The sequence below is a fragment of the Pecten maximus genome, chromosome 14 (assembly GCF_902652985.1).
Source record: "Pecten maximus chromosome 14, xPecMax1.1, whole genome shotgun sequence".
Taxonomy (NCBI): domain Eukaryota; kingdom Metazoa; phylum Mollusca; class Bivalvia; order Pectinida; family Pectinidae; genus Pecten; species Pecten maximus.
Window position 1 is genome coordinate 34,000,576 of NC_047028.1, and position 22,258 is coordinate 34,022,833.

Sequence of the window (22,258 nt, forward strand, 5' to 3'; positions counted from 1 at the left end):
CCAAAGTTTTTACAAGGCCGAAAAAATAACAACACTTTGTTGGCACTCCTTCCTTAACATCCTCACCAATTTCGAGCTCAATGGCACCAGTGGAACTGGAGAAGAAGTTTAAAATGTGTTTTTTAAGATGGCGGATATGGTGGCCATCTTGCATTTCAGACCAATCTAAAAAATAACAACACTTGGTCGGGATCATCTCAGGAACATTTCAGGCAAGTTTCAGCCCAACAGCACTGGTGGAACTTGAGAAGAAGTTTAAAATGTGTTTTTGAAGATGGTGGTTATGGCGGCCATCTTGGATTTCGGACCGACCCGAAAAATAACAACACTTGGTCGGGATCATCTCAGGATCATTTCTGGCAAGTTTCAGCCCAACAGCACTGGTGGAACTTGAGAAGATGTTTAAAAGACGGCGGACCACGGACGCAAGGCGATTTGAATAGCCCAGATGGCGGCTATGGCGGCCATCTTGGATTTCGGACCGACCCGAAAAATAACAACACTTGGTCGGGATCATATCAGGATCATTTCAGGCAAGTTTCAGCTCAATAGCACTGGTGGAACTTGAGAAGAAGTTTAAAATAAATAGTCATTTAAACTAAGTTTTGATATTTTTTTAAATAATATTGCCTAAACATGGTAACATTTTAACTGTAATGCAAAATCATCATTCAATATTGAAGTGAAAAATGAAATGATGAGTCCACAGGCAGAATAAAAATATTGTTATGGAATTTGTACTTAATTCAACTACAAAAGGTACGCTAAGTACTATATAAGGTAAAGCGTAAATAAGTACAAGGCTAAGGAATAAAGGCTTTAATATAAAAGTTAATGATGCAAATTTAATTTTGCAGGTAAGAGTAGGTTCATGTTGTGGGTAACATTATGGTGAAGATTCAAGTGAAACCTGACAATAATTAATAATAAATTATGAGAAGAATGTGGCCTCATTTGTGGTAAATAAATGGAGTTTTAAGATATTTTTCATAATTACTGCTTTTTTTTTTTTACATATATACCACAAGACATCTTATTAGTTAACTGTTTATTATTCATCCCATAATATAAATAAGCCAAGGTGGGGATGGGGACATTTACCCAAAGTAGGGTGTAGGTTTACAATGAAAAACTAAAATTTCCACTGCGCTACAATAGACATGTGAAGGATTGGTTAATTTATTACTGGATAAATACAATGGCCATTGTTTGTAAAGTCGTCAGGTTTCACTATATATGTATATGTCTAAGGAATATGGTGAAAGTAAATGCAATGTCAAAAACCTTGATAGACTTACTCAGTCTGTTTGCTTTCCTCTGCCATGTTCCTGTCAAGCACACATGCAGTCAAAATCATACATACATATACATGTACATCACACGGCTGTATCTACAATATCCACCTATATATATGGATATGTTTACAAATATTTTCAAATTTTGACAAGCAGACCAACTGGCAAATAATAATTTTTTTTTGTTGCTTTTTTCTCCAACATATAAATGTATATATATATAAAAAAAAAAAGTCTTACACAGTTTTTTTTGTTTAACCAATTTTTGTTCACATTTCCCTACACAAGGAATTTGTTTTTTGGCATAGCCGTCTAATTTTGTTTTGGCCCCGAATATGACGCGACAGGTGGCGTTGCTGGTCAAGATGAAGTATGTGATTGGTCAATGTAGCGGTCAATGCAAAATGCAGATATGCAGTTAAAAACGAAACAAAGTTAAGATTGAATGCAAGCTAAATAAGTGGATGTATCTTTCCAAATGACACATCAATAAAATCATATTCCTGATTCAAATGCAGTCTTATTATCACCAACAAGAGGCCCAATGGGCCTGTATCGCTCACCTGGCTCTACAGCAACTTTGAAGTTGATTGAGGTCATTTCTACAGATACTATGCTGATTATCATAGTAAGCTAGGTTTATTCATATTAATAAATTTTCTAGTCCTTCATTCCAGCATTTTATTGGCCTAATATCTGGTCTACGAGGCTCTTGGCTATCGCAAAATTATTGTTTACAGATTTAAGCCGATTTCACCCCTGTGACCTTAAATGTAGGTCAAGGGTCATTAATTTGAACAAACTTTGTAGCCCTTCACCCCAGCATGCTACAGACCCAATATCAAGTCCCTGGGCCTTTTGGTTATTAAGAAGAAGTCATTTGAAGAATATAGCCTATTTGACCAATATGACCTTGAATGAAGGTCAAGGTCTTTATTTGAACAAACTTGGTAGCCCTTCACCCAAGCATGCTACAGACCCAATACCAAGTCCCTGGGCCTCTTGGTTATTGAGAAGAAGTTGTTTGAAGAATATAGCCCATTTGACCCATGTGACCTTGAATGAAGGTCAAGGTCATTTATTTGAACAAACTTTGTAGCCCTTCATCCTAGCATGCTACAGGCCCAATATCAAGTCCCTTGGCCTCTTGGTTATTGAGAAGAAGTTGTTTGAAGAGTATAGCCTATTTGACCAATGTGACCTTGAATGAAGGTCAAGGTCATTTATTTGAACAAACTTTGTAGCCCTTCACCCAAGCATGCTACAGGTCCAATATCAAGTCCCTAGGCCTCTTGGTTATTGAGTAGAAGACATTTGAAGATTATAGCCTATTTGACCAATGTGACCTTGAATGAAGGTCAACGTCATTTATTTGAACAAACTTTGTAGCCCTTTACCCTAGCATGCTACAGGCCCAATATCAAGTCCCTTGGCCTCTTGGTTATTGAGAAGAAGTTGTTTGAAGAATATAGCCTATTTGACCCATTCGACCTTGAATGAAGGTCAAGGTCATTTATTTGAACAAACTTTGTAGCCGTTCATCCTAGCATGCTACAGGCCCAATATCAAGTCCCTTGGCCTCTTGGTTATTGAGAAGAAGTCGTTTGAAGAGTATAGCCTATTTGACCAATGTGACCTTGAATGAAGGTCAAGGTCATTTATTTGAACAAAATTTGTAGCCCTTCACCCAAGCATGCTACAGGTCCAATATCAAGTCCCTGGGCCTCTTGGTTATTGAGAAGAAGACGTTTGAAGATTATAGCCTATTTGACCAATGTGACCTTGAATGAAGGTCAACGTCATTTATTTGAACAAACTTTGTAGCCCTTTACCCTAGCATGCTACAGGCCCAATATCAAGTCCCTTGGCCTCTTGGTTATTGAGAAGAAGTTGTTTGAAGAGTATAGCCTATTTGACCCATTCGACCTTGAATGAAGGTCAAGGTCATTTATTTGAACAAACTTTGTTGCCCTTCACCCCAGCATGCTACAGGCCCAATATCAAGTCCCTGGGTCTCTTTGTTATTGAGAAGAAGTCGTTTGAAGATTATAGCCTATTTGACCCATGTGACCTTGAATGAAGGTCAACGTCATTTATTTGAACAAACTTGGTAGCCCTTCATCCCAGCATGCTACAGGCCCAATATCAAGTTCTTGGGCCTCTTGGTTATTGAGAAGAAGTTGTTTGAAGATTATAGCCTATTTGACCAATGTGACCTTGAATGAATGTCAAGGTCATTTATTTGAACAAACTTGGTAGTCCTTCACCCCAGCAAGCCACAGGCTCAATATCAAGTCCCTTGGCCTCTTGGTTATTGAGAAGAAGTTGTTTGAAGATTATAGCCTATTTGACCCATGTGACCTTGAATGAAGGTCACAGTCATTTATTTTAACAATCTTAGTAGCCCTTCATCCCAGCATGCTACAGCCCCAATATCAAGTCCCTGGGCCTCTTGGTTATTGAGAAGAAGTCGTTTGAAGATTATAGCCTATTTGACCCATGTGACCTTGAATGAAGGTCAAGGTCATTTATTTGAGAAAACATGGTAGCCCTTCATCACAGCATGCTACAGGCCCAATATCAAGTCCCTGGGCCTCTTGGTTATTGAGAAGAAGTCGTTTGAAGATTATAGCCTATTTGACCCATGTGACCTTGAATGAAGGTCAACGTCATTTATTTGAACAAACTTGGTAGCCCTTCATCCCAGCATGCTACAGGCCCAATATCAAGTCCCTGGGCCTCTTGGTTATTGAGAAGAAGTCGTTTGAAGATTATAGCCTATTTGACCCATGTGACCTTGAATGAAGGTCAAGGTCATTTATTTGAGAAAACATGGTAGCCCTTCATCACAGCATGCTACAGGCCCAATATCAAGTCCCTGGGCCTCTTGGTTATTGAGAAGAAGTCGTTTGAAGATTATAGCCTATTTGACCCATGTGACCTTGAATGAAGGTCAACGTCATTTATTTGAACAAACTTGGAAGCTCTTCACCCCAGTATGCTACAGGCCCAATATGAAGTTCCTGGGCCTCTTGGTTATTGAGAAGAAGTTGTTTAAATGAAAAAGTTGACGCCGGACGGCCGGACGGACGGACGGCCGGACAGACGGACGGACGACGGACGCCGCACCATGGCATAAGCTCACTTGCCCTTCGGGCAGGTGAGCTAAAAATGATTCAAACTGATCTAATTTTGTTATACGTGCTGAAACGCATTAGTTCATTGATTTATTTCACCAGCAGTATTACATTATAACCACCAGCATTAAAACTATTTATCTTTTTTAAAGATATTTTTTGTTAATTTTGTTGTTATTTAAAATTCCTTCTCACAAAGCCGGTAATTCATTTTGTGTGATTGGCAGTTGGACATAATACCATATATAGACGATAATGAACTTTTTCTTAATTAACTTCCTTAACACTTGAAATGTTGAATGAAAACAAGTTAAGGGTTAAGTGTTATTGCTTTATTGCATTAAAATGTATACGCTTTTTCTGCTAAAGTAATTTCTATCTTACACTGCATTTTAAAGAGACAATGTATCAACTATAAATTAAACGAATTTGAAATCTCGCTCCACTCGAAGTTTATAACTAATACAAGAGGCCCAATGGGCCTGTATCGCTCACCTGGCTCTACAGCAAATTTGCAGTTGATTGAGGTCATTTCTACGGATACTATGCTGATAACCAATTTATTCAAATATCAGAGTAAGCTTGGTTTATTCATGTCAATAAATATTCTAGTCCTTCATTCCAGCATACTATTGGCCTAATATCAGGTCTTGGTGACTCTTGGCTACGGCAAGATTTAAAAATATTTCACCCCTGTGACCTTGAATGTAGGTCAATGTCATTCAGTTGAACAAACTTGGTAGCCCTACACCCTAGCATGCTACAGACAGGCCCAACCTCAAGTACCTGAGCCTCTTGGTGTTTGAGAATAAGTCGTTTGAAGATTATAGCCTATTTGACCCATGTGACCTTGAATGAAGGCCAAGGTCATTTATTTGAACCAAGTTTGTAGCCCTTCACCCCAGCATGCTACAGGCCCAATATCAAGTCCCTGGGCCTCTTGGTTATTGAGAAGAAGTCGTTTGAAGATTATAGCCTATTTGACCCATGTGACCTTGAATGAAGGTCAAGGTCATTTATTTGAACAAACTTTGTAGCCCTTCACCCCAGCATGCTACAGGCCCAATATCAAGTCCCTGGGCCTCTTGGTTATTGAGAAGTTGTTTGAAGATTATAGCCTATTTGACCCATGTGACCTTGGATGAAGTTCAAGTTCATTTATTTGAATTAATTTGGAAGCCCTTCACCCCAAAATGCGACAGGCCCAATATCAAGTCCCTGGGTCTCTTGGTTATTGAGAAGTTGTTTGAAGATTATAGCCTATTTGACCCATGTGACCTTGAATGAAGGTCAAGGTCATTTATTTGAACAAACTTGGTAGCCCTTCACCCCAGCATGCTACAGGCCCAATATCAAGTCCCTGGGCCTCTTGGTTATTGAGAAGTCGTTTGAAGATTATAGCCTATTTGACCCATGTGACCTTGAATGTAGGTCAAGGTCATTTATTTGAACAAACTTTGTAGCCCTTCACCCCAGCATGCTACAGGCCCAATATCAAGTCCCTGGGCCTCTTGGTTATTGAGAAGTCGTTTGAAGATTATAGCCAATTTGACCTATGTGACCTTGAATGAAGGTCAAGGTCATTTCTTTGAAAAAATCTTTGTAGCCCTTCACCCCAGCATGCTACAGGTCCAATATCAAGTCCCTGGGTCTCTTGGTTATTGAGAAGAAGTCGTTTGAGGATTATAGCCTATTTGACCCATGTGACCTTGAATGAAGGTCAAGATCATTTATTTGAACAAACTTTGTAGCCCTTCACTCCAGCATGCTACAGGCCCAATATCAAGTCCCTGGGCCTCTTGGTTATTGAGAAGAAGTCGTTTGAAGACTATAGCCTATTTGACCCATGTGACCTTGAATGAAGGTCAAGGTCATTTATTTGAACAAACTTTGTAGCCCTTCACCCCAGCATGCTACAGGCCCAATATCAAGTCCCTGGGCCTCTTGGTTATTGAGAAGTTGTTTTGAAGATTATAGCCTATTTGACCCATGTGACCTTGGATGAAGTTCAAGTTCATTTATTTGAATTAATTTGCAAGCCCTTCACCCCAAAATGCGACAGGCCCAATATCAAGTCCCTGGGTCTCTTGGTTATTGAGAAGTTGTTTGAAGATTATAGCCTATTTGACCCATGTGACCTTGAATGAAGGTCAAGGTCATTTATTTGAACAAACTTGGTAGCCCTTCACCCCAGCATGCTACAGGCCCAATATCAAGTCCCTGGGCCTCTTGGTTATTGAGAAGTCGTTTGAAGATTATAGCCTATTTGACCCATGTGACCTTGAATGAAGGTCAAGGTCATTTATTTTAACAAACTTTGTAGCCCTTCACCCAAGCATGCTACAGGACCAATATCCAGTCCCTGGGCGTTTTGGTTATTGAGAAGAAGTCGTTGGAAGATTATAGCCTATTTGACCCATGTGACCTTGAATGTAGGTCAAGGTCATTTCTTTGAACAAATTTTGTAGCGCTTCACCCCAGCATGCTACATGCCCAATATCAAGTCCCTGGGCCTCTTGGTTATTGAGAAAAGTCGTTTGAGGATTATAGCCTATTTGACCCATGTGACCTTGAATGTAGGTCAAGGTCATTTCTTTGAACAAACTTTGTAGCCCTTCACCCCAGCATGCTACAGGCCCTATATCAAGTCCCTGGGCCTCTTGGTTATTGAGAAGAAGTCGTTTGAAGATTATAGCCTATTTGACCCATGTGACCTTGAATGTAGGTCAAGGTCATTTCTTTGAAAAAACTTTGTAGCCCTTCACCCCAGCATGCTACAGGTCCAATATCAAGTCCCTGGGCCTCTTGGTTATTGAGAAGAAGTCGTTTGAGGATTATAGCCTATTTGACCCATGTGACCTTGAATGAAGGTCAAGGTCATTTCTTTGAAAAAACTTTGTAGCCCTTCACCCCAGCATGCTACAGGCCCAATATCAAGTCCCTGGGCCTCTTGGTTATTGAGAAGAAGTCTTTTGAAGATTATAGCCTAATATCAAGTCCCTGGGCCTCTTGGTTATTGAGAAGAAGTCGTTTGAAGATTATAGCCTATTTGATCCATGTGACCTTGAATGAAGGTCAAGGCCATTTATTTGAACAAACTTTGTAGCCCTTCACCCCAGCATGCTACAGGCCCAATATCAAGTCCCTGGGCCTCTTGGTTATTGAGAAGAAGTCGTTTGAAGACTATAGCCTATTTGACCCATGTGACCTTGAATGAAGGTCAAGGTCATTTATTTGAACAAACTTTGTAGCCCTTCACCCCAGCATGCTACAGGCCCAATATCAAGTCCCTGGGCCTCTTGGTTATTGAGAAGTTGTTTGAAGATTATAGCCTATTTGACCCATGTGACCTTGGATGAAGTTCAAGTTCATTTATTTGAATTAATTTGCAAGCCCTTCACCCCAAAATGCGACAGGCCCAATATCAAGTCCCTGGGTCTCTTGGTTATTGAGAAGTTGTTTGAAGATTATAGCCTATTTGACCCATGTGACCTTGAATGAAGGTCAAGATCATTTATTTGAACAAACTTGGTAGCCCTTCACCCCAGCATGCTACAGGCCCAATATCAAGTCCCTGGGCCTCTTGTTATTGAGAAGTCGTTTGAAGATTATAGCTTATTTGACCCATGTGACCTTGAATGTAGGTCAAGGTCATTTATTTGAACAAACTTTGTAGCCCTTCACCCCAGCATGCTACAGGCCCAATATCAAGTCCCTGGGCCTCTTGGTTATTGAGAAGTCGTTTGAAGATTATAGCCAATTTGACCTATGTGACCTTGAATGAAGGTCAAGGTCATTTATTTGAACAAACTTTGTAGCCCTTCACCCAAGCATGCTACAGGACCAATATCCAGTCCCTGGGCCTTTTGGTTATTGAGAAGAAGTCGTTGGAAGATTATAGCCTATTTGACCCATGTGACCTTGAATGAAGGTCAAGGTCATTTATTTGAACAAACTTTGTAGCCCTTCACCCCAGCATGCTACAGGCCCAATATCAAGTCCCTGGGCCTCTTGGTTATTGAGAAGTTGTTTGAAGGTTATAGCCTACTTGACCCATGTGACCTTGGATGAAGTTCAAGTTCATTTATTTGAATTAATTTGCAAGCCCTTCACCCCAAAATGCGACAGGCCCAATATCAAGTCCCTGGGTCTCTTGGTTATTGAGAAGTTGTTTGAAGATTATAGCCTATTTGATCCATGTGACCTTGAATGAAGGTCAAGGTCATTTATTTGAACAAACTTGGTAGCCCTTCACCCCAGCATGCTACAGGCCCAATATCAAGTCCCTGGGCCTCTTGGTTATTGAGAAGTCGTTTGAAGATTATAGCCTATTTGACCCATGTGACCTTGAATGTAGGTCAAGGTCATTTATTTGAACAAACTTTGTAGCCCTTCACCCCAGCATGCTACAGGCCCAATATCAAGTCCCTGGGCCTCTTGGTTATTGAGAAGAAGTCTTTTGAAGATTATAGCCTAATATCAAGTCCCTGGGCCTCTTGGTTATTGAGAAGAAGTCGTTTGAAGATTATACCCAATTTGACCTATGTGACCTTGAATGAAGGTCAAGATCATTTATTTGAACAAACTTTGTAGCCCTTTACCCCAGCATGCTACAGGCCCAATATCAAGTCCCTGGGCCTCTTGGTTATTGAGAAGAAGTCTTTTGAAGATTATAGCCTAATATCAAGTCCCTGGGCCTCTTGGTTATTGAGAAGAAGTCGTTTGAAGATTATAGCCTATTTGATCCATGTGACCTTGAATGAAGGTCAAGGCCATTTATTTGAACAAACTTTGTAGCCCTTCACCCCAGCATGCTACAGGCCCAATATCAAGTCCCTGGGCCTCTTGGTTATTGAGAAGAAGTCGTTTGAAGACTATAGCCTATTTGACCCATGTGACCTTGAATGAAGGTCAAGGTCATTTATTTGAACAAACTTTGTAGCCCTTCACCCCAGCATGCTACAGGCCCAATATCAAGTCCCTGGGCCTCTTGGTTATTGAGAAGTTGTTTGAAGATTATAGCCTATTTGACCCATGTGACCTTGGATGAAGTTCAAGTTCATTTATTTGAATTAATTTGCAAGCCCTTCACCCCAAAATGCGACAGGCCCAATATCAAGTCCCTGGGTCTCTTGGTTATTGAGAAGTTGTTTGAAGATTATAGCCTATTTGATCCATGTGACCTTGAATGAAGGTCAAGGTCATTTATTTGAACAAACTTGGTAGCCCTTCACCCCAGCATGCTACAGGCCCAATATCAAGTCCCTGGGCCTCTTGGTTATTGAGAAGTCGTTTGAAGATTATAGCCTATTTGACCCATGTGACCTTGAATGTAGGTCAAGGTCATTTATTTGAACAAACTTTGTAGCCCTTCACCCCAGCATGCTACAGGCCCAATATCAAGTCCCTGGGCCTCTTGGTTATTGAGAAGAAGTCGTTTGAAGACTATAGCCTATTTGACCCATGTGACCTTGAATGAAGGTCAAGGTCATTTATTTGAACAAACTTTGTAGCCCTTCACCCCAGCATGCTACAGGCCCAATATCAAGTCCCTGGGCCTCTTGGTTATTGAGAAGTTGTTTGAAGATTATAGCCTATTTGACCCATGTGACCTTGGATGAAGTTCAAGTTCATTTATTTGAATTAATTTGCAAGCCCTTCACCCCAAAATGCGACAGGCCCAATATCAAGTCCCTGGGTCTCTTGGTTATTGAGAAGTTGTTTGAAGATTATAGCCTATTTGATCCATGTGACCTTGAATGAAGGTCAAGGTCATTTATTTGAACAAACTTGGTAGCCCTTCACCCCAGCATGCTACAGGCCCAATATCAAGTCCCTGGGCCTCTTGGTTATTGAGAAGTCGTTTGAAGATTATAGCCTATTTGACCCATGTGACCTTGAATGTAGGTCAAGGTCATTTATTTGAACAAACTTTGTAGCCCTTCACCCCAGCATGCTACAGGCCCAATATCAAGTCCCTGGGCCTCTTGGTTATTGAGAAGTCGTTTGAAGATTATACCCAATTTGACCTATGTGACCTTGAATGAAGGTCAAGGTCATTTATTTGAACAAACTTTGTAGCCCTTCACCCAAGCATGCTACAGGACCAATATCCAGTCCCTGGGCCTTTTGGTTATTGAGAAGAAGTCGTTGGAAGATTATAGCCTATTTGACCCATGTGACCTTGAATGTAGGTCAAGGTCATTTCTTTGAACAAATTTTGCAGCGCTTCACCCCAGCATGCTACATGCCCAATATCAAGTCCCTGGGCCTCTTGGTTATTGAGAAAAGTCGTTTGAGGATTATAGCCTATTTGACCCATGTGACCTTGAATGAAGGTCAAGATCATTTCTTTGAACAAACTTTGTAGCCCTTCACCCCAGCATGCTACAGGCCCAATATCAAGTCCCTGTGCCTCTTGGTTATTGAGAAGAAGTCGTTTGAAGATTATAGCCTATTTGACCCATGTGACCTTGAATGTAGGTCAAGGTCATTTCTTTGAACAAACTTTGTAGCCCTTCACCCCAGCATGCTACAGGCCCAATATCAAGTCCCTGGGCCTCTTGGTTATTGAGAAGAAGTCGTTTGAGGATTATAGCCTATTTGACCCATGTGACCTTGAATGAAGGTCAAGATCATTTATTTGAAACAACTTTGTAGCCCTTCACCCCAGCATGCTACAGGTCCAATATCAAGTCCCTGGGCCTCTTGGTTATTGAGAAGAAGTCGTTTGAGGATTATAGCCTATTTGACCCATGTGACCTTGAATGAAGGTCAAGATCATTTATTTGAACAAACTTTGTAGCCCTTCACCCCAGCATGCTACAGGCCCAATATCAAGTCCCTGGGCCTCTTGGTTATTGAGAAGAAGTCGTTTGAAGATTATAGCCTAATATCAAGTCCCTGGGCCTCTTGGTTATTGAGAAGAAGTCGTTTGAAGATTATAGCCTATTTGATCCATGTGACCTTGAATGAAGGTCAAGGCCATTTATTTGAACAAACTTTGTAGCCCTTCACCCCAGCATGCTACAGGCCCAATATCAAGTCCCTGGGCCTCTTGGTTATTGAGAAGAAGTCGTTTGAGGATTATAGCCTATTTGACCCATGTGACCTTGAATGAAGGTCAAGATCATTGATTTGAACAAACTTTGTAGCCCTTCACCCCAGCATGCTACAGGCCCAATATCAAGTCCCTGGGCCTCTTGGTTATTGAGAAGAAGTCGTTTGAAGATTATAGCCTATTTGATCCATGTGACCTTGAATGAAGGTCAAGGTCATTTATTTGAACAAACTTTGTAGCCCTTCACCCCAGCATGCTACAGGTCCAATATCAAGTCCCTGGGCCTCTTGGTTATTGAGAAGAAGTCGTTTGAAGATTATAGCCTATTTGACCCATGTGACCTTGAATGAAGGTCAAGGTCATTTATTTGAACAAACTTTGTAGCCCTTCACCCCAGCATGCTACAGGTCCAATATCAAGTCCCTGGGCCTCTTGGTTATTGAGAAGAAGTTGTTTGAATGAAAAAGTTGACGCCGGACGGCCGGACGGACGGACGGACGACGGACGCCGCACCATGGCATAAGCTCACTTGCCCTTCGGGCAGGTGAGCTAATAATAAGAAATTTCATTCCATAGTAAAGCATGTGATAACTTTCAACATGCCTGCAAAAATGACAAGTGGTTTGTAATTGGTTTCTTAATCATTATGATTTTTTTATCACATGAATTTAATGCAAAGAGAAATTTTGTTAAAACGCTATCTTAAACAGAAGATAATTATGCATATTTGTGAAAGCTGTGCACACAATGGTTATATTAATATGAAGACAATGGCTTGAGACTACCTACAAGTTGTCATAAATAGTGTCGCCCTAAAATTTTGCTCTTTCACTTTATTTTTTATTTTTCAAGTAAAGAACTTCTATTGCTGATACATACAACCATCCCAAAATTTACTGCGATTACGAAAAGTCTCCATAAACAATTCCAATTAACTTTCCTATGACATGGAGGCTCCAGATTTTTAAATCCTAAATTTAAACTTAATTAATTTGTCAAAAATTATATACACATGCAGTGAAACCTGTCAGTCATGTGCAAGAAAAGCCATCTTATTTCTGTTGTGGTCATCATTTGAACATGTGCTGAACTTCATAATTTCAAGAACCTACAACTCGATCAGACAGAGCAGCTTGAAGTAAAAGCTAGGTCTAATGTACTGATTTGTCAGAAAGAACTAGCTAGGGTACTCTATGCATACCTGTCAAGGATCAAATGTTGGCAAACTGGAGATCTCCAGTTTGAGGACTTTCCTCAAACTGGAGATTGTGCGCAATAACACTTTTACTAAACATATTGCATTCATCAACAAAAAAAAAAAAAAATAATTGATTAATAGTATTCAATTTGATAACAAGTAAATGCAGCTGAGTTATTATAACTTGTACTGAATAGTGAATGAAACTACTGAACAGTAAATAAAAGTAGGATCAAAATCTCAGGAGTCAGTGACTCTCAGTTGTAAAATACTTAGAGTCAAATAAAAATCCTGAGATGAATTGTGTTCAAATGTATATATATACTGATAAAACATCAATTTTGAACTAAATAAAATGTATGCATATTCAAAAACATTAGTTCAATTGAATTTAACTTCCAATAATTCCATATATTTAATCAATGATCTTTTTTTTTTAATAATCTAAATATAGAAATTGAAGGCTCTTCTTTTTAAATCAAATTCATGTATAAGTTTCATTGAAAAAAAAAAAGAAAAAAAGAAATTAAGTATAGATCTTTCTTTTTTTAGTTATGTTTTTTCTTAGAAAACAATTGTCTAAAATCAGAAGAGAGGAAAAAAAATCCTGCAAAAAATGTCCATTTCCGGATTCCAGATCCGCATAGACTATGTGTGATCGAATATATCCTCACAGGAAATTCTAGAAAGTTACAATTAATGTTGTAAAGTATATAGGTGGGATCTGATAAATGAGACATGAATTCAGATTCAGGGTAAATCATTATATTATGTCATGAACAAATTTGATATTCAAGGATTGTACCTCATTTTGACTGCGTATATGGTAGTATGTCGGCATCTGGCAACAAACATTTCCTATAGTTAGCATGTTACGGTAGTATGCCGGCATCTGGCAACGAAAATTTCCTATAGGGTTAGCATATTACGGTAGTATGCCCGAAGTTGGCTAGAACATTTCATATGGTTAGCGTGTTGGAGAAAAAGACATTTTTTTTCTGACATGTAAGCGGAAACATGTGTATTATTTTTTTAGGCTTGTAAGTTATATTTACAGGTGTAGACTTAAATTGTTGCCGTATAACAATTATATTTATGGAGCCTCCGAGGTCTCATTTCTACAATAATAACTACATGGCAATATCTATACATAAAGAAAGGGTCAAGATAGCTCAGTTGATTGGGTGAAGATGCGAGGTTGTGGTTGTGATTCCCTTACCCATTGCTGGTTTATGTTTCTCAGAAAGCTGAGAAACAGAGCGATCTTTGTTGTCATGGTATCTTAATTGCTCTGGATGCCATGCGACAGGCCTCGATCCAGATATATGTTGTTGAGTGAGGTAGTCACCAACTACTACAAGGAGACTCCACCTCAAAATAACCCTTGCTGTTCATGGGGCGATGAACCCAGCAAACATACCATACATTAATGTGAGAATGAAAACGAAAAAAAAACATTCCTGATGAGTACTATGCGAATCAAAACCGGATCTCTCGCATGGTAATTCCGGCTTTATTGAATGGAGACAAAGATCAAAGTGTATGTTCTAACAGCTAAGTAAAATATATACAATTGTAGAATATATACTAGCCCGAATTTACTCTGATCCTGACATGGAACATACACCAGACATCGTCCATCTACAAATATATGCTTTTTAACTTCTTATTCCACAGGAAGATTCTCAAAACTTCCTGACAAATTAGCCTAATCCAGTACAGCTATACAATATGACTACGATGTATGTATGAAGTCTTTGGCATCAAAGTCAATTATATAACTGAGTTTTACATGTTATTTCACAGTAACTGTTTTAATGCATAGCTATGACTATGCCATACACAAGCTCTTGGCTCATACATAAGCAGTGCATGAGAGAATTTCTTACATTCTTGTAAATGAGGATGAATGTCAAGTTCCATGCTGCAAACTCTTAGACAGTAGGCCTACCGGTAACACTGCACTATAGCGGAGGAGGGGGCTTTCATAAATATAGTGTATAGTTTGGAACATTTAAAGTTAAATGATTATGATACAGCAGGTGTCTTATGTAAACTTAATCGACATACCCAAGGCTAATTTTATGGAAATCTGAAGTGCCCGGTTGATACAAATGTACAAATTCGATAGGCCTACGACCCTCCGGCCTCCGATAACAATAGTACAAGTCCAGGAATTAAAACATTACGGGTGGTTGTCAGTTGATTATCTTATATACCATGAAGGCGAAAAACAGGGCTCACCTCTTTGTAACGTTGTCAAGAGAAGATTTTCCTGCCATTCCCCGAGATAATCCGTTGTTTGACATTACCCGAATCACGGTAGGTGATTTTCGTTAACCACTACAGCGGGTTAACCAGCAAATCCGGTATGCATATTCATGAGGAAGATAATGATTGACGTACAATGTTGTTTATAATGTTAAAGGCAAAATGACCGATTATCTTTGTTACAAATGTGTGTTTGCAGTCAAAAAATGGACAAATCTTGTGGTTTGCATAACGGGAAATACCTGCGCGACCTATATTCTGTGCGATCCGTCCTACAGTATATGGGATAGACGACTTACAGGATTGGGCAGAATCGGGCAGGATCGGATCGTTTCTTACAACTGTTTGTTTTTTTATCACATGATGACCTAAATCATGCATAATTACACAAATATTGCATTTTTTTTCACATCAACGAACTGCGCGAACAGAACTAAAATAAATTTGTATATGTATGTATATAGTATGAGTTCTGAAGAATAATTATTATTTTATACTAAAAATGTATTTCCCTTGAGCAAAATCCTAAGAGAATTCGGACTTCATAAAAAAGCTTTATGTTTTGAAGAAATACGTTTGACCATAAACTAGATTTTAAGTATGTATATATACAGGACGGCCTGAAAGGGCGTGCGTTATTAATTGCGAATGTCTGGACATCATGTTCAATATTTGTCGTTTATATACATGTATACGATCGTTTTAGCTACACATAACATGATAAGAAACAATTCTTGGGCTACACAAATGATTTGTTTTTTTATTATTATTGCAATTGAAGAAGATATCAGTTTTCAAAATGTAGTACTTTGTTATACACTATGTGTTGCTGATCCAAAGATGTAGATTTGAAATTCCTATGACTGTATCGAAACCTTTGATTATCACTTGCAAGTTAAATACTTGTATTTCTCTGTGAAAATGTTTAACTGGATGCTTGACTCCAATATCTCCAGATACTTTATATTTGTATAACTGCAAGCCTTACTGCATGGTGGCGTTTCTTATGAGTCTAGTATGTATATTATTTCTGATTTTTACAATGTTTTATCAATGCAATTTATTTATTTATTGATGTAAGAAATCGGAACACTCCATATGTTCAATGACAGATTGGTGTAGAACATTTTAAGGAACAAAAATAAGATAATGCAGTCGGTATTGAAAGTATGGAAGAAGACTTAGGTATTTAAATGCATCAATGATACTAAATTAGTTTATCATGACAATGTAAACAATGTAAAAGAAAGAAGGGGGGGAGGGGGGAAAGCAACGTGTAAACAATTTCACCACTAGAATTTGTAAATAGGATATATGATACCAGGAAACGGCTAAATCTCACTAAGCTGCTGTGTTGTTAAGTGTGCTCAGAGTGTTGTTGTACACAACAAACAAGTAACGATTGTATAAGTTGTGCATAATAGTAATAGTATTAATCTTGTTATAGGGAGAACAACTATTGCAATACTACAAAATACAATCGCAATAAGAAGCCATCTCGGAAAATTGAAACTGTCCCTTTTGTACACAGCCTTTAGCCAAGAACATATATTTTGTAGTGGCCACTGATCTCAAACAGCTTTGGTGGTTAAAACCTCTTCATACACTTACATATATGTACCGTACACCAAGTATTGAGTACAATGACCTCCACCAGCCGTGGTGGTTAACCCCGATTTATACACTTACCATACAACAAGTATTGCGTCTAATGACCCCCACCAGCTGTGGTGGTTAACCCCACTTTATACACGTACAACACACCCAAGTATTGACTCTACCGACCTCCACTTGCTGTGCTGGTTAACCCCACTTTATACACTTACCATACACCAAGTATTGACTCTACCGACCTCCGCCTGCTGTGCTGGTTAACCCCACTTTATACACTTGCCATACACCAAATATTGACTCTACCGACCTCCGCCTGCTGTGCTGGTTAACCCCACTTTATACACTTACCATACACCAAGTATTGACTCTACCGACCTCCACCTGCTGTGCTGGTTAACCCCACTTTATACACTTACCATACACCGAGTATTGACTCTACCGACCTCCACCTGCTGTGCTGGTTAACCCCACTTTATACACTTACCATACACCAAGTATTGACTCTACTGACCCCCACCTGCTGTGGTGGTTAACCCCACTTTATACACTTACCATACATCAAGTATTGACTCTACCGACCTCCACCTGCTGTGCTGGTTAACCCCACTTTATACACTTACCATACACCAAGTATTGACTTTACCGACCTCCACCTGTTGTGCTGGTTAACCCCACTTCACACACTTATCATACATCAAGTATTGACTCTACCGACCTCCACCTGCTGTGCTGGTTAACCCCACTTTATACACTTGCCATACACCAAGTATTGACTCTACCGACCTCCACCTGCTGTGCTGGTTAACCCCACTTCACACACTTACCATACATCAAGTATTGACTCTACCTGACCTCCACCTGCTGTGCTGGTTAACCCCACTTTATACACTTGCCATACACCAAGTATTGACTCTACCGACCTCCACCTGCTGTGCTGGTTAACCCCACTTCACACACTTGCCATACAACAAGTATTGACTCTACCGACCTCCACCTGCTGTGCTGGTTAACCCCACTTTATACACTTACCATACACCAAGTATTGACTCTACTGGCCTCCACCTGCTGTGCTGGTTAACCCCACTTTATACACTTGCCATACAACAAGTATTGCGTCTAATGGCCTCCACCAGCTGTGCTGGTTAACCCCACTTTATACACTTGCCATACACCAAGTATTGACTCTACCGACCTCCGCCTGCTGTGCTGGTTAACCCCACTTTATACACTTACCATACACCTATTATTGAGTGTAATGGACTCCACCTGCTGTGCTGGTTAACCCCACTTTATACACTTACCATACACCAAGTGTTGACTCTACCGACCTCCACCTGCTGTGCTGGTTAACCCCACTTTATACACTTACCATACACCGAGTATTGACTCTACCGACCTCCACCTGCTGTGCTGGTTAACCCCACTTTATACACTTACCATAAAAAGAGTATTGCGTCTATTGACCCCCACCCGCTGTGCTGGTTAACCCCACTTTATACACTTACCATACACCAAGTATTGACTCTACCGACCTCCACCTGCTGTGCTGGTTAACCCCACTTTATACACTTACCATACACCGAGTATTGACTCTACCGACCTCCACCTGCTGTGCTGGTTAACCCCACTTTATACACTTACCATACACCAAGTATTGACTCTACTGACCCCCACCTGCTGTGGTGGTTAACCCCACTTTATACACTTGCCATACACCAAGTATTGACTCTACCGACCTCCACCTGCTGTGCTGGTTAACCCCACTTTATACACTTACCATACACCAAGTATTGACTCTACCGACCTCCACCTGCTGTGCTGGTTAACCCCACTTTATACACTTGCCATACACCAAGTATTGACTCTACCGACCTCCACCTGCTGTAGTGGTTAACCCCACTTTATACACTTGCCATACACCAAGTATTGACTCTACCGACCTCCACCTGCTGTAGCTGGTTAACCCCACTTTATACACTTACCATACACCAAGTATTGACTCTACCGACCTCCACCTGCTGTGCTGGTTAACCCCACTTCATACACTTAGCCATACACCAAGTATTGACTCTACCGACCTCCACCTGCTGTAGCTGGTTAACCCCACTTTATACACTTGCCATACAACAAGTATTGACTCTACCGACCTCCACCTGCTGTGCTGGTTAACCCCACTTTATACACTTGCCATACACCAAGTATTGATTCTAATGGCCTCCACCTGTTGTGCTGGTTAACCCCACTTCACACACTTGCTATACAACAAGTATTGACTCTACCGACCTCCACCTGTTGTGCTGGTTAACCCCACTTCACACACTTATCATACATCAAGTATTGACTCTACCGACCTCCACCTGCTGTGCTGGTTAACCCCACTTTATACACTTGCCATACAACAAGTATTGACTCTACCGACCTCCACCTGCTGTGCTGGTTAACCCCACTTTATACACTTGCCATACACCAAGTATTGAGTCTAATAACACCCGCCAGCTGTGGTGGTTAACCCCACTTCATACACTTACCATACCAAGAAATATTGACTCTACTGAGGCCCAGCTAAAGGAGAAGACAGCCGACACCCTCAAGGTCTGATTCCGTCAGTGCGTGAGAAAAGCGACGATGGTGACCCAGACCTGACTGAGTGGGAGGAATGGACCATCTCCAAGTTCGGCTTCTTGAAGACGGTCACTTGCCAACGTCATGAGCCTCCAGGGTGTAAGTACACAACTATTCTACTTTTTCTGGAGCTCATTAATTTGCATTCATTGTTGCATTCACTTTGCTTATGATTTATTACCTGCCTTTGCAGGTGAAGGCAACCATCCAACAACACAGAGGAGACCTTGATGCTGCAGAGACGGTCTGCGCTGAGCTGAAGATTGGCCTGAATGAGATCGCCCTCACCCCCTTATCCAGCCGTTCATTGTCACACAAGCAGCCTCAGGACCCGGAAAGCGCCCTCCTTGAGTCCCTACAGAATAGACTTGTTGAGTCCGGCAAATTGAATATCCTCAAGGACCTCTCCAAAGCTCAGCAGCAGCCCATCACAGCCCGAATAGCGTTTGCCAACTACGTCAGAGTCAACCTGGTGACCATGTCCGATGCCAAGTACAAGAAAGCAAGGTCCACCATCAACAGGTTACTGTCTGACTTGATTGATGAGGACGATGATGATGCCATTTGAGCTCCCCCATCCCAGCAACCCAAAAACCCAGCCACCTTGACCCACCTCCACTGCGCCCCTATTCAGCATCGTCCTTCGGCTCGTTCGGCTCCTCCTCATCATCACCCTCCGAGCAATATCAGCCACCTACCCACATGTGGAGACACGCGCCTCCAGCATCATCAGTGTGGGGATCACAGTACATGGAGTACATGGAGCAGTACCAACAGCAACCCTTCCAGCATCCACATCACCACTCAGTACTGAGGGAGCAGCCCACTCCAACCCAGCCCAGTCCAGACACAGCCTTTGAGGACAGCCTCACGAACATTTAAGGTCTGTTCAACCTCTCAGGACTTAGTCCCATTGTAGGCTAGGAGCTCACCGAACATCTCGGGTGGAACCCGCATGAAGTTCTTGAAGGATCTTTGGTCCTCGTTTAGGAGCTCCACCATAAGCTGGTCGTGGAGGCCAAACTGTCGTCGCCTGCTAATCCATGGTCTCATCCAGACTTCACGTCTTCTTCTGATTCTGTTATCTTGGATCTGGTGAAGTGCAAAATTGATCAGATCATACTGGAGTTGGGTAAGTGTTACATCCATCCTCTGTCGTTGGAGGTTCATGAAGAACTGAAGATGAGCTAAAAATTGGAGCCTATATATACACTTTATCAAAAGACTGACAATACACTGGCCATACGCCAATAATACGCTAGTTGTATGTTAAATACGTTACTCCATCGTCTGGCATATGCCAAGATGTCTATATACGTTGCAGATACGTCAGAAATACTTTAGAAGTACGTTAATTACTCATGATACACCTTCCGCCAACGTATGGCAACTTATGTCCAGCGTACTCGACCTACGAGTAACGTACCTATATCGTACCTCTAGCGTATTCAGCGTATGCCTAGCGTATTAACCATATGTCCGCATACGCACAAAATGTTTGAATTGAAGTGTTTCAGGTTCAATTTGTATCCTTTTGTGGTCTATTTGACCTCTTCTACAAATCCCCATACAAAAGTTTTGGCTTGTTTGTCACTGCTGTGTATTTACACGTGGTGACCTACATGTATATATAACTCACCTGTGATTTTCATTGTGTGGTATACCACTCACAGGTGGTTTTTGCTATTGTTTTGCAACATAACTGTTTCTTTCATTCTTGCAGTGTTTTTTTACATTGTAATTATTTGAATTTTCAGCAATTTATTAAATTTTATTCTAAAAAACAAATTGTTATCAGTTTTGTTGTCTTTAGGTATTATTTAGATATGATATGTCCCATTCTGGTCTCCGGCGTGGCTCTGCTCATGGGTGCACTCACTTCTTCAGTGATATGGACCCTCATGAGTCTCGTCAACAGTGCCAGTCCAGTAATGAAGAGGCGCCATGTGATGTTTGTTTGCTGGCCCCTCTTCAGGAATCTCTTGATGAGTTACCCAAACCCTCTAACCCTACTAGGAAACCCAGGGTTTCTAAGAAGGTTAGGGGTAAGGGTAAACGTAAGGTGTTCCTCAGAACCCTCCAAGGAGGTACCTTCGAGGGACCATATTTCTGTCTCCTGTCCTGTGTCTACAGGTTTATTAGGTGAGTCTCAGGCGGCCCCTTCCTCCCAGCCTCAGCCTTATTCTTTAGAGAGTCAGCCTAGCATGGGGTTGGCACGCCCTTTGGCTGAATGGACTGGGAATCCTCGTAAGCCTTTTAAGAGCTTGCCTTTAGGTAAAGTGATGTCCCAGTCACCAGTCGCTGGTCCAGTTGCTTCTGGAATCGGGGTAGGTCCTTGTCAGGACCCTGGTTTGGCACGACCAGGCCCAGACGTTCTCTCTTCCAATCCTTCTGGTTTGCAGTTCTCTCCCCAAATTATTCGTTGCCTGATCCTAGTCACACTGTGTCTGCTCCAGGTTTATCGATGATTGGGAACCCGGTGTATTCGTAGGGCTGCGAGTCTGTCGGTCAGTCGGGTGTTGTCCATCCGACGCCCGCCCCAGGCTTTCCACAAATCAGCCTGCGAGTGGTTTGGCATTCCAGAATCCTAGCAGTTGCGGACAGGGTCCGTACATGTCTGGGTTTGCAGCCCCGGAGGGAGTGGCGGTTCCCCTTTATCCTTTGGGCAGGGGTTCCAGCCCCAGTCTCAGGCAGGTCAATTTGACCTTTTCTAGGGTCACTCCCAATCCTTGGGACCTCCAACCTGCCCTCCGGGGTTAGGTTTCAACCAATATGTTTTTCCTCGGTGGAATCCTTGGGCTTTGGTCCCTCATTCACAGCAGCGTTTTAGTGATTTGTTGGTTCCCCCTCCCTCTCCCAACCCTCTAGTTCGGGAGCCTTTAAAGGGTTTTGGACACACAGGGTATTTTTCCATTTTTTGTTAGCCCGACCTCATAAATGTTGACTGACACAGGTTTCACCTCGCCTTACAAAGCTGTTTATCTATTTTAGGCCAGTAGGGGGATAATGCTGCTGGCTGAAAAATTTTAATGAGCTAGGTGGTCACGTGGTCCAACGCGTC

General features: G+C 41.3%; 2 protein-coding genes across 5 annotated transcripts in view; one reads left to right on the top strand and one right to left on the bottom strand.

Moving 5' to 3' along the window:
• Positions 1 to 15,011, bottom strand: part of LOC117342464 (replication factor C subunit 4-like) — a 37,146-nt gene extending 22,135 nt beyond the window's left edge. For 3 of the 4 annotated variants that reach the window (XM_033904629.1, XM_033904628.1, XM_033904626.1), the window contains exon 1: positions 14,935 to 15,011. The gene's annotated coding sequence lies outside the window, so the exon portion shown is untranslated. Of the gene's footprint in view, positions 1 to 1,298; positions 1,329 to 14,934 lie in introns of all 4 variants that reach the window. The other variant, XM_033904627.1, reaches the window with a different exon arrangement.
• A 4,266-nt stretch (positions 15,012 to 19,277) lies between these two features.
• Positions 19,278 to 20,910, top strand: LOC117342465. The gene has a single exon (XM_033904632.1). The coding sequence runs from the start codon at positions 19,367 to 19,369 to the stop codon at positions 19,763 to 19,765; it is 399 nt and encodes a 132-aa protein (XP_033760523.1). The 5' UTR covers positions 19,278 to 19,366; the 3' UTR covers positions 19,766 to 20,910.
• The last annotated feature ends 1,348 nt before the right edge of the window (positions 20,911 to 22,258 follow it).